The sequence below is a fragment of the Lutra lutra genome, chromosome 4 (genome assembly GCF_902655055.1).
Source record: "Lutra lutra chromosome 4, mLutLut1.2, whole genome shotgun sequence".
Taxonomy (NCBI): domain Eukaryota; kingdom Metazoa; phylum Chordata; class Mammalia; order Carnivora; family Mustelidae; genus Lutra; species Lutra lutra.
The window spans coordinates 65,362,721-65,376,601 of NC_062281.1; the positions used below are offsets into that span (position 1 = coordinate 65,362,721).

The 13,881-nt window shown below is 38.1% G+C and overlaps 1 protein-coding gene across 6 annotated transcripts in view; it reads right to left on the minus strand.

Annotated features, from left to right (window-relative positions):
- The window catches only part of LOC125097754 (phosphatidylinositol 3,4,5-trisphosphate-dependent Rac exchanger 2 protein), a 307,095-nt gene that overhangs the window by 103,493 nt on the left and 189,721 nt on the right, over positions 1-13,881 (minus strand). For all 6 annotated transcript variants that reach the window (XM_047725749.1, XM_047725748.1, XM_047725751.1 and 3 more), the window contains one exon: positions 12,888-12,929. In XM_047725749.1, the coding sequence (XP_047581705.1) occupies positions 12,888-12,929 (42 nt within the window). The remainder of the gene's footprint in view (positions 1-12,887; positions 12,930-13,881) is intronic.

The window sequence follows — 13,881 nt, forward strand, 5'->3', positions numbered from 1 at the left end:
TTACAGTTTTAACATACACCAATTTTCACCTGGGTTTGTATTCTGCAATTGCCTGTTTTTTGTTTTTTTTTTTTTTTTAATCCCTAGGGGTACAGGTCTGTGAATCGCCAGGTTAACACACTTCACAGCACTCACCATAGCACATACCCTCCCCAATGTCCATAACCCCACCCCCCCTCTCCCTGCCCCACTCCCCCCCAACAACCCTCAGTTTGTTTTGTGAGATTAAGAGTCTCTTATGGTTTGTCTCCCTCCCAATCCTATCTTGTTTCATTTACTCTTCTCCTACCCCCTTAACCCCCCATGTTGCATCTCCTCTCCCTCATATCACGGAGATCATATGATAGTTGTCTTTCTCCAATTGACTTATTTCGCTAAGCATGATACCCTCTACTTCCATCCATGTCGTCGCAAATGGCAAGATTTCATTTCTTTTGATGGCTGCATAGTATTCCATTGTGTATATATACCACATCTTCTTTATCCATTCGTCTGTAGATGGACATCTAGGTTCTTTCCATAGTTGGGCTATTGTAGACATTGCTGCTATAAACATTTGGGTGCACGTGCCCCTTCGGATCACTATGTTTGTATCTTTAGGGTAAATACTCAGCAGTGCAATTGCTGGGTCATAGGGTAGTTCTATTTTCAACATTTTGAGGAACCTCCATGCTGTTTTCCAGAGTGGTTGCACCAGCTTGCATTCCCACCAACAGTGTAAGAGGGTTCCCCTTTCTCCGCATCCTCGCCAGCATCTGTCATTTCCTGACTTGTTCATTTTAGCCAATCTGACTGGTGTGAGGTGATATCTCATTGTGGTTTTGATTTGTATTTCCCTGATGCCTAGTGATATGGAGCACTTTTTCATGTGTGTTGGCCATCTGGATGTCTTCTTTGCAGAAATGTCTGTTCATGTCTTCTGCCCATTAATTGGATTATTTGTTCCTTGGGTATTCAGTTTGCTAAGTTCTTTATAGATTTTGGACACTAGCCCTTTATCTGATATATCATTTGCAAATATCTTCTCCCATTCTGTCAGCTGTCTTTTGGTTTTGTTCACTGTTTCATTTGCTGTGCAAAAGCTTTTGATCTTGATGAAATCCCAATAGTTCATTTTTGCCCTTGCTTCCCTTGCCTTTGGCGATGTTCCTAGGAAGATGTTGCTGCGGCTGACGTCGAAGAGGTTGCTGCCTGTGTTCTCCTCGAGGATTTTGATGGATTCCTTTCTCACATTGAGATCCTTCATCCATTTTGAGTCTATTTTCGTGTGTGGTGTAAGGAAATGATCCAATTTCATTTTTCTGCATGTGGCTGTCCAATTTTCCCAACACCATTTATTGAAGAGGCTGTCTTTGTTCCATTGGACATTCTTTCCTGCTTTGTTGAAGATGAGTTGACCATAGAGTTGAGGGTCCATTTCTGGGCTCTCTATTCTGTTCCATTGATCTATGTGTCTGTTTTTGTGCCAGTACCATGCTGTCTTGATGATGACAGCTTTGTACTAGAGCTTGAAGTCCGGAATTGTGATGCCACCGACTTTGGCTTTCTTTTTCAATATTCCTTTGGCTATTCGAGGTCTTTTCTGGTTCCATATAAATTTTAGGATTATTTGTTCCATTTCTTTGAAAAAAATGGATGGTACTTTGATAGGAATTGCATTAAATGTGTAGATTGCTTTAGGTAGCATAGACATTTTGACAATATTTATTCTTCCAATCCAGGAGCATGGAACATTTTTCCATTTCTTTGTGTCTTCCTCAATTTCCTTCATGAGTACTTCATAGTTTTCTGTGTATAGATTCTTTGTCTCTTTGGTTAGGTTTATTCTTAAGTATCTTATAGTTTTGGGTGCAATTGTGAATGGGATGGACTCCTTAATTTCTTTTTCTTCTGTCTTGTTGTTGGTGTAGAGAAATATAACTGATTTCTGTGCATTGATTTTATATCCTGACACTTTACTGAATTCTTGTACAAGTTCTAGCAGTTTTGGAGTGGAGTCTTTTGGGTTTCCCACATATAGTATCATATCATCTGCAAAGAGTGATAGTTTGACTTCTTCTTTGCCGATTTGGATGCCTTTAATTTCCTTTTGTTTTCTGATTGCTGAGGCTAGGACTTCTAGTACTATGTTGAATAGCAGTGGTGATAACGGACATCCCTGCCGTGTTCTGACCTTAGCAGAAAAGCTTTCAGTTTTTCTCCACTGAGAATGATATTTGCGGTGGGTTTTTCATAGATGGCTTTGATAATATTGAGGTATGTGCCCTCTATCCCTACACTTTGAAGAGTTTTGATCAGGAAGGGATGCTGTACTTTGTCAAATGCTTTTTCAGCATCTATGGAGAGTATCATATGGTTCTTGTTCTTTCTTTTATTAATGTGTTGTAACACATTGATTGATTTGCGGATGTTGAACCAACCTTGCAGCCCTGGAATAAATCCCACTTGGTCGTGGTGAATAATCCTTTTAATGTACTGTTGAATCCTACTGGCTAGTACTTTGGCGAGAATTTTTGCATTTGTGTTCATCAAGGATATTGGTCTGTAGTTCTCTTTTTTGATGGAATGCTTGTCTGGTTTTGGGATCAAGGTGATGCTGGCCTCATAAAATGAGTTTGGAAGTTTTCCTTCTATTTCTATTTTTTGGAACAGTTTCAGGAGAATAGGAATTAGTTCTTCTTTAAATGTTTGGTAGAATTCCCCCGGGAAGCCATCTGGCTTTTATTTTATTTGTTTGGAGATTTTTGATGACTGTTTCAATCTCCTTACTGGTTATGGGTCTGTTCAGGCTTTCTATTTATTCCTGGTTCAGTTGTGGTAGTTTATATGTCTCTAGGAATGCATCCATTTCTTCCAGATTGTCAAATTTGTTGGCGTAGAGTTGCTCATAGTATGTTCTTAAAATTGTCTGTATTTCTTTGGTGTTCGTTGTGATCTCTCCTCTTTCATTCATGATTTTATTTATTTGGGTCCTTTCTCTTTTCTTTTTGAAAGTCTGGCCAGGGATTTATCAATCTTATTAATTTTTTCAAAGAACCAGCTCCTAGTTCGTTTATTTGTTCTATTGTTTTTTTGGTTTCTATTTCATTGATTTCTGCTCTGATCTTTATGATTTCTCTTCTCCTGCTGGGTTTAGGGTTTCTTTGTTGTTCTTTCTCCAGCTCCTTTAGGTGTAGGGTTAGGTTGTGTACCTGAGACCTTTCTTGTTTCTTGAGAAAGGCTTGTACCGCTATATATTTTCCTCTCAGGACTGCCTTTGTTGTGTCCCACAGATTTTGAACCATTGTGTTTTCATTATCATTTGTTTCCATGAATTTTTTCAATTCTTCTTTAATTTCCTGGTTGACCCATTCATTCTTTAGAAGGATGCTGTTTAGTCTCCATGTATTTGGGTTCTTTCCAAATTTCCTCTTGTGATTGAGTTCTAGCTTTAGAGCATTGTGGTCTGAAAATATGCAGGGAATGATTCCAATCTTTTGATAACGGTTGAGACCTGATTTAGGACCAAGAATGTGATCTATTCTGGAGAATGTTCCATGTGCATTAGAGAAGAATGTGTATTCTGTTGCTATGGGATGAAATGTTCTGAATATATCTGTGATGTCCATCTGGTCCATTGTGTCATTTAAGGCCTTGATTTCCTTGTTGATCTTTTGCTTGGATGATCTGTCCATTTCAGTGAGGGGAGTGTTAAAATCCCCTACTATTATTGTATTATTGTCGATGTGTTTCTTTGATTTTGTTATTAATTGGTTTATATAGTTGGCTGCTCCCACGTTAGGGGCATAGATATTTAAAATTGTTAGATCTTCTTGTTGGACAGTTCCTTTGAGTATGATATAGTGTCCTTCCTCATCTCTTATTATAGTCTTTGGCTTAAAATCTAATTGATCTGATATAAGGATTGCCACTCCTGCTTTCTTCTGATGTCCATTAGCATGGTAAATTCTTTTCCATCCCCTCACTTTAAACCTGGAGGTGTCTTCGGGTTTAAGATGATTTTCTTGTTGGCAACATATAGATGGGTTTTGTTTTTTTATCCATTCTGATACCCTGTGTCTTTTGATTGGGGCATTTAGCCCATTAACATTCAGGGTAAGTATTGAGAGATATGAATTTAGTGCCATTGTATTGCCTGTAAGGTGACTGTTATTGTATATTGTCTCTGTTTCTTTCTGATCTACTACTTTGAGTGTCTCTCTTTGCTTAGAGGACCCCTTTCAATATTTCCTGTAGAGCTGGTTTGGTATTTGCAAATTCTTTCAGTTTTTGTTTGTCCTGGAAGCTTTTAATCTCTCCTCCTATTTTCAATGATAGCCTAGCTGGATATAGTATTCTTGGCTGCATGTTTTTCTCATTTAGTGCTCTGAATATATCATGCCAGCTCTTTCTGGCCTGCCAGGTCTCTGTGGATAAGTCTGCTGCCAATCTAATATTTTTACCATTGTACATTACAGACTTCTTTCCCCAGGCTGCTTTCAGGATCTTTTCTTTGTCACTAAGACTTGTAAATTTTACTATTAGGTGACGGGGTGTGGACCTATTCTTATTGATTTTGAGGGGGGTTCTCTGAACCTCCTGGATTTTGATGCCTGTTCCCTTTGCCATATTGGGGAAATTCTCTCCAATAATTCTCTCCAATATACCTTCTGCTCCCCTCTCTGTTTCCTCTTCTTCTGGAATCCCAATTATTCTAATGTTGTTTCGTCTTATGGTGTCACTTATCTCTCGAATTCTCCCCTTGTGGTCCAGTAGCTGTTTGTCCCTCTTTTGCTCAGTTTCTTTATTCTCTGTCATTTGGTCTTCTATATCACTAATTCTTTCTTCTGCCTCATTTATCCTAGCAGTGAGAGCCTCCATTTTTGATTGCACCTCATTAATAGCTTTTTTGATTTCAACTTGGTTAGATTTTAGGTCTTTTATTTCTCCAGAAAGGGCTTTTTTATCTCCCGAGAGGGTTGCTTTAATATCTTCCATGCCTTTTTCGAGCCCGGCTAGAACCTTGAGAATCGTCATTCTGAACTCTATATCTGACATATTACCAATGTCTGTATTGATTAGGTCCCTAGCCTTTGGTACTGCCTCTTGTTCTTTTTTTTGTGGTGAATTTTTCCGCCTTGTCATTTTGTCCAGATAAGAGTATATGAAGGAGCAAGTAAAATACTAAAAGGGTGGCAACAACCCCAGGAAAATATGCTTTAGCCAAATCAGAAGAGATCCCAAATCGTGAGGGGGGAGAAAGGGGATAAAAAGGGGTTCAGAAAGAAAAAAAAAAAGAAACAATTAAAAAAAGAAAACTGATAAAGAAAAAATATAAAAAGGAAAATATATATATATATATATATATATTAGATAAACTAAAAAACGTTAAAAAAGAAAACGGTAAAAGTTAAAAAAATTTAGCAGAAGAGAAAAAAAAATTGAAAAAGAAAAAAAAAATTAAATTAACTGCAAGGCTAAAGAATCATGGGGAGAAAGCCATGAGTTCCGTGCTTTGCTTTCTCCTCCTCTGGAATTCCGCTGCTCTCCTTGGTATTGAAACTGCACTCCTTGGTAGGTGAACTTGGTCCTGGCTGGGTTTCTTGCTGATCTTCTGGGGGAGGGGCCTGTTGTAGTGATTCTCAAGTGTCTTTGCCCCAGTGGAGTTGCACCGCCCTTACTCGGGGCGGGCTGAGTAATCCGCTTGGGTTTGCTGGGTTTGCTTTCGGGAGCTTTTGTTCCTTGAGCGCTTTCCGTAGATTTCCGGAGGGCGGGAATGAAGATGGCAGCCTCCCGGTCTCCGGCCCGGAGGAGCCGAGAGCCCGGGGCCCCACTCCTCAGTGTGCCCTCAGAGAACAGCGCCGAATTACTCCCTTCACCCTGGCCTCCGGCTGCGCTCCGATCTGACCGAGTCTGCGACCGGTTCAAGGTAACCCCGAGCTTAGAGCTCACTCCTCGGTTCTGTCTCTGTAGCCGGCTTCCCAGTTCTAATATCTGTAAGCTCTGCGACACTCAGACACCCCCGATCCTTCTGTGACCCTGCGGGACCTGAGGCCGCGCTGACCCCGCCTGGGCTTCACCCCGGTTAAGCCTTTGGAGCCATGTCCCTCAGCAGAACAGACTTTTAAAAGTCCTGTTTTGTGTTCCGTTGCTCCGCCGCTTGCCGGGAGCCGGCCCCTCCCCCCACGGTCTATCTTCCCGTCGCTTTGGATTCACTTCTCCGCCTGTCCTACCTTTCAGAAAGTGGTTGATTTTCTGTTTCTAGAGTTGTTGTTCTTCTTCTCTTCGATCTCCCGTTGGATTTGTAGGTGTTTGCAATCTTTAGATAAGCTATTTAGCTGATCTCCCGCTACCTGACATAGTCTCAGCCTGCTACTTCTCCTCCATCTTGACTCCTCCCCCTGCAATTGCCTGTATTTTTGATTGACCCACAGAGAAGACGTATTTACCCTATGAATGGCCACTCCTGGGCCACAGCTTTCTCAAGTGGAAAGAAGTTTGCCTTTGATGGTTTTGATTTGTATTTCCCTGATGCCGAGTGATATGGAGCACTTTTTCATGTGTCTGTTGGCCATCTGGATGTCTTCTTTGCAGAAATGTCTGTTCATGTCCTCTGCCCATTTCTTGATTGGATTATTTGTTCTTTGGGTGTTGAGTTTGCTAAGTTCTTTATAGATTTTGGACACTAGCCCTTTATCTGATATGTCATTTGCAAATATCTTCTCCCATTCTGTCAGTTGTCTTTTGGTTTTGTTCACTGTTTCCTTTGCTGTGCAAAAGCTTTTGATCTTGATAAAATCCCAAAAGTTCATTTTTGCCCTTGCTTCCCTTGCCTTTGGTGATGTTCCTAGGAAGATGTTGCTGCGGCTGACGTCGAAGAGGTTGCTGCCTGTGTTCTCCTCGAGGATTTTGATGGATTCCTTTCTCACATTGAGATCCTTCATCCATTTTGAGTCTATTTTCGTGTGTGGTGTAAGGAAATGATCCAATTTCATTTTTCTGCATGTGGCTGTCCAATTTTCCCAACACCATTTATTGAAGAGGCTGTCTTTGTTCCATTGGACATTCTTTCCTGCTTTGTCGAAGATGAGTTGACCATAGAGTTGAGGGTCCATTTCTGGGCTCTCTATTCTGTTCCATTGATCTATGTGTCTGTTTTTGTGCCAGTACCATGCTGTCTTGATAATGACAGCTTTGTAATAGAGCTTGAAGTCCGGAATTGTGATGCCACCAACTTTGGCTTTCTTTTTCAATATTCCTTTGGCTATTCGAGGTCTTTTCTGGTAGCAACATGGACGGGACTGGAAGAGATTATGCTGAGTGAAGTAAGTCAAGCAGAGAGAGTCAATTATCATATGGTTTCACTTATTTGTGGAGCATAACAAATAGCATGGAGGACAAGGGGAGATGGAGAGGAGAAGGGAGTTGAGGGAAATTGGAAGGGGAGGTGAACCATGAGAGACTATGGACTCTGAAAAACGATCTGAGAATTTTGAAGGGGTGGGAGGTTGGGGGCACCAGGTGGTGGGTATTGTAGAGGGCACAGATTGCATGGAGCACTGGGTGTGGTGCAAAAATAATGAATACTGTTATGCTGAAAAAAAAAAAAAAAAAAAAAAAAAAAAAGAAGTTTGCCTTTGAAAACCTGATCACAGAGATTCACCTTTTTGAGTTTTTGGATATATACAAACTCTATAAACTCTATAAATGTCAAGCCATACATTCTGTACACTGAAAAATCACTTGTACTAGATAAACAACAAAAGCAAAAATGTTCATTCTCTCAAAAGTGTACTGAATATTTCAAGGGCTCAGAATTTTCTGAAATGAAGCACTGTCAATATTAGTTCATAGACATATTAATTCATAGACATAAATGTTGCCATAAGTTTTTGCTTTATTGATAAAAAGGCATAATTTTTAAATTGTTTACTAAGAACAATGAACATATGTCTTTAATAACCATCAAAAGCATGTGAATACATACTGTAATTGCTGTGTTGCCTAGTTTCACTGTTAGTAAAAGCTACTCTGAAAACTTTATTAGAAAAAGGATTAAATTTTAAAACATTTAATTTTATAATGAATATTCATTTATTACATTGATGTATACAAACTTGTTGCTTTCCTTGGTCAAAATGGTCCAAATATGGCAACTCCATATGGTTCAACTTATTAATTTAGTCAATAACATGTGTTAGTCATTTCCCTTAAGTAATTATATACTATGGCCTCATTCAAATAGACGGAAAATAGCATTTTACAGGTAACTGTAAAACACCTAAAGTAGGAAAAATCTTTGCCCAATTCTTGATTAAGAAAAAAGCAAAACACCTATTTTTTGTTGTATACAATTTCTAACAAAGTATAGACATTCCATAACAGTTTATTGAATTAATTAATGAAAACAATGAACCAGTATAGCAACTAACAAACAAAGTAAGTGAAATGAAAATGTATGAGCTCATTCTCTGACTTCTTGAAATGTCTGGATTTAGTTTGACCTAAAAGGGTAATTCACATAGCTTGTTAACCCAAATGTTTAGCTGCGGTGCTGAGATTCAAACAGAAACTAAATAAAACTGTCCTGTATCTTTCTTACACAGTCTTGCTTTGGGTTCCATTGTTCTATAGCAAAGCAGAAAATCTAGGGAAATTTAAAAAATACTTCAATAGTTTTGGCAGAAATACGCCCACTTATAACCTGAGAATAATTTCATAACCAAAACTGAATTGGAAAGAAATGCCTTCTATCAAGAATGGAAAGCCAAAGTCTATAGGAGGAAGGATCCAGTTCCACTGAAAAACTTTAGATCACAAGGGTTAGTAACTTTGCCACTAGTAGAAATAATTATTTTCAAATCACTTTTGAGAAGAAATGCCCACATTTCTTCCCTTTTTTTAGCCTTAGAAAGAATACATAAATGTTTATTCTACATTCCACTACTATATTCTATATGCATCTTAAGCCCAATAGAATTTTCATTCAACCTCATTATCAAGTCAGAAGTGATCACACAAAAGTTTTATTTCTCTATTACTTCAAACTCTTCACGCTGAATACACCACAGGAATTAAACATGGCACCAATTACTGGGGATTTGAAGGTATCCAAGTTGAGGCTTGGGACATGTGTATGCTCACAGAATTTGATACACAAGATGCTCTGGGCCACACTGCCATTTAAATTTCAAATCAACATATTTTCGAATAAAAAATACTTTATAACTCCTTACTACTTTATGAGGTGATTTTCAGTTACACTTTCCTATTTCCCACAGAGTAAATGACTTGTTTGCATAGACTTCAATAGACCCATCATACTGAGTTTTTCAAGTAACTCTGTACACATTATCACCTCCCAGGGAGTAAAAGTAAAAAACTCAGAGTGGCAGAAAGGGGTCTATACAATCTATCCTCAAGTTATGCTGACAGCTTATAAATACATTACTTCCCTTCATTTACCCCCCACACCAACAATGATCTTCCCAGGCTTGTTATGAGAATATAATAAAACAACGTATCTGAAAGTAGCCAGAAACCTGGCTGTACAGACCTCTCCTCTTGGAGCTGCACACCACCGCTCAGGTTCCTCAAATGCTAGATGCCCTTATAAATGCTATTATAGCTCACACTTTTGTCCCTATGGAGGCCCTCTGGCTATGTGTGGGTACTTTCCCATTCTCTCCACCAACAAACTTTAAATCATCCTTCCACATTTCGGCTATCATGGACTTGCCGCTATGAACATTGGGGTGCATGTGCACTTTCTTTTCACTGCATCTGTATCTTTGGGGTAAATACCTCGTAGTGCAATTGCTGGGCCATAGGATAGCTCTATTTTTAAAATCTTGTGGAACCTCCATGCTGTTTTCCAGAGTGGCTGCAACAGCCTGCATTCCCACCAACAGTGAGGGTTCCCCTTTCTCCACATCCTTAACAACATTTGTTGTTCCCTGTTTTGTTAATTTTTGCCATTCTAACTGGAGTAATGTGGTACGTCATTGTGGTTTTGATTTGTATTTCCTTGATGGCTAGTGATGTTGAGCATTTTTTCATGTGTCTGTTGGCCATTTGTATGTCTTCTTTGGAGAAGTTCATGTCTTCTGCCTATTTTTTGACTGGGTTATTTGTTTTTTGAGTGTTGATTTTGAGAAGCTCCTTATAGATCTTGGATATCAGCCCTTTATCTGTAATGGGAATATGCTAAGTGAAGTAAGTCAAGCAGAGAAAGATAATTATCATATGGTTTCACTCCTGTGTGGAACATAACCAATAACATAGGGAACCATAGAGGAAGGGAGGGAAAACTGACGGAAGAGAAATCAGAGAGGAAGATGAACTATGAGAGACCGGGGACCCCAGGAAACAAACTGAGGTTTTCAGAGGGGAGGAGGGGTGAGGGATGCGATAACAGGGTGATGGATATTAAGGAGGGCACATGTTGTGATGAGCAGAGGGTGTTAGATGCAACTAATGAATTATTGAACACTACATTAAAACTAATGATGTACTATTCAGTGGCTAACTGAACGTAATAAAATAAATCGTTCTCAAGAGTCGACTCCTAGAACTACTGGGAACTCACTGAACTATTGAAATATTATATTCCCTTGCAAAATTTCCTCTCTCCTTCCGTAGGTATCATGGACTTCCTGCTCTGCCATCAGGGGCCTGAGGACCTCCCTCTACTAGATGGCTAATTACTCAGCATTGTGAAAGTTTGTTTACATGTTTGGGTTCCCCAAGAGACCATCAGCACATCAAGGACAGAGGAAGGGGCATATAGTGTGAATGGCGCTCATGCACCTAGAGACATATAATCTGCTTTCATCTACTCATTCCACTCATTTTAAATCATATAATCCTAGGTATCAGATTCTTTTATAGAGTATGGGTTATTTCTACTCAGTCCTGCAATAAACATAAATGAGATACAAAGATAAAGCACTTAGTTAGCAAGTGAAATTGCACAGCATTGTTATTCTTTTCTCCAGCATCTAGCAGGGTACCTGGCACTGAGTGGGGCTCAGTTCTATTGCTGACCAGGGAAGGAACCATAGGATGAATAAAGACACCAAAATAAGCAAACTCTCAAGAAAAACTGACAAGTCTTAATTACACAGCTGTTCGAAATTCACGAGTGTCTGTCCTTCCTCAAAACTATTCTCATTCCTCATTTTTATCAATAAGAACTACGACAGGATCAACAACAGCTGCTTTCAGCTTCTAGCAAAAGAAGAAAGGCAGGGAGAGCTGTTTTTTGGTTACAGTTTGTTTATTGTTTATTGTTTTTGCAGAGTTAGAATTCTCTTGTAGCGGGAATACACTCAAAAGAAATGGATGTTTAACTTATCAAAGGCTTCTGTCTCATTCCAGTATTTAAGCCCCTACTCAAACTCACTGTCTACAAGCATGTTTTAAAATAGTAATACTTCATTTTCTCTCCCTGGTTTAAAAAGCTCAAATTCCATAGCTGGTCTAAAAAGAATGAGATGGTTTCTAGGCACACAAGTAATCACAGTCATTATCCTAAGACTGTAGGGAAAAGAAAACAATAATAGAAAAATAACAACAAAGAAATAAAAGAGAGATTAGAGAGAGAGAAGGATAGGAATAAACATGAATTAAAAATATTTAGCAGGGGCACCTGGGTGGCTCAGTGGGTTAAGCCTCTGCCTTCGGCTCAGGTCGTGATCTCAGGGTCCTGGAATCAAGCCCCACATTGGGCTCTCTGCTCTGCAGGGAGCCTGCTTCCTCCTCTCTCTCTGCCTCCCTCTCTGCCTATTTGTGATCTCTCTCTCTGTCAAATAAATAAGTAAAATCTTTAAAAAATATATTTAGCAGACACAATCTACCCTTTTCAAGTGGCGAGCATAACTCTGCAGCCAACAATATGGAGTAATTGGGCTACATTCTGGTGCCATCCTATATTACAGAGGGGAAAAAAGAGTGAGTAAATAAAGTAAGAAAAAGGAGGCTTCTGGCAGGAATAGAAAAATAAAATTGAAATCAAAATAAAGATCTATAAGAATAGCTGTTTGAATATGAATGAATAAAGCAATGCATTCCAGGACCACTTCTAGAATTGGCATAACTAAGTTTGAATTTCATCTGCCATCCACTACTTATGCCTTTACTCAATCAAGCATCTAATTAATCTTCCAGATACTCAAAAATATGTGTTGAATGAATACCATTTCTCCTTATTATTATTAATTGGCCTAAATGTTAATTTCTTCATTTTTAAACCTGTGGAAAGATAATAACATTCTCATAGAGTGATTGTGAGGACCCAAGGAAATCCATAAATATGAAGTCTATCAACTGGTTAGTTATTAGTGAAACTTAAAAAAGTAAGACACTTTTGTTTATTATTATTACTCAGTCAAAAAACAACACAACTACTTGTTTAATTAAAACAAAAACCAGCCAACAAACAAACAAAAAAGCCCTGGTTAACTTGACTTAGTCATTCACTTTTAATTTAAAATTTCCAGGTTTGGTAGATTATAAAAGACTCCTCCTTTCAAAGTACAGGTCTGCTTTTCTATCCCTTGAATCTGAGCCCACCTACAGCCTTGATCATAAACAAAAGTTAGACATAGTTTGACAATAAATCCCATGTACAATTCGCTTTACCAAAACCTGCTTTCCTTCTCCTTTTTAATTATATTCTGTATAAACATATACTTATATAAGTTTCCACTTTGTACCTATAATTGAAGATGAGCATGTTTTTATGCTTTTATTAAAATTAAGCATTTTCTTAAATCTTTGCCAGACTTTAGAGAAAGTAGGGATTGTATTTCCATCTAATTTGTTGAAAGCACTGCCTTGATATCATGAGACTTCTAAGGTCATGGACCACAATAATTTCAAATCATAAAAATAATGAAAAATAGTACCTGAATATTCAAGAAGAGCCAGGAGTATCCTACACTTGACCTCTGCAGAAAAAAAAAAATAACAGTTAGTTAGTCTTTTTCTCCCACTAGCACCACATTTTAACTGTGCAGTAAAAATTAGCACAATCTTACTATATTAGATAATAAAAATCCCATTTACTTGACATGCTGTTCTTCCTATCTACCTATATAAATTCTATCCATCGCTCTAGATGTTACAATTTCTTACAGTTCTGATTTAAATTAGCTTGTGCAACACAATTCAAATTGTGCTATATTTGTTAAGTCACCCTTAACTGCTGTAGTGTGCATGGTGTTCTCTAAACTCCTATAGCGATTATGGTCTTGATTAATAAGTTCTCAAACAGCATTTTTTCTTAGTTACTTACACTTCTGAAGATTATATATGCATTTAATAATCTTTATATATAATTATACATATCATATTATTCATTACATATGATAATAAATTATATGTAATTATACAGATTATACTTACAGATTATATAGTGTGTGCATGTGTATATATGTGTAATATGTACAGTGCATATCTATCTATATCTATATATATATATAAAATCTCTCTCTCTAGACTTCCTTTCCTACCTATCTCTATGTCAAGAACCACCCTAAAGAGCAGAACAATACTAAATAGTTTCAAATACTGTTCTCCCCAGCCCATCTCCAAACAAGGGCAATCACAACTGCTTATTGTGTATTAGCTTCATACTCATTACTTTACTTCTAATTGGTAAATAGTTTACTCTCAATGAGTAAATACAAAAACATACAGAGCTTCTTCATGTCCCCCAGATTATGGGAAGTTAAAAAAAGTTTAAGTTGCATCCTATTCCAAACAGGTTCACAATAGAGTCAGAGTGACAAAATTACCTGATAAGAAGTACAGGAGATATTTGAGAGGTTATTACATTTTAAAAGTGATAACACGAGAACAAGAGAATTTCAGAGGCAGAAAAGTATCCTGGACGAAGAT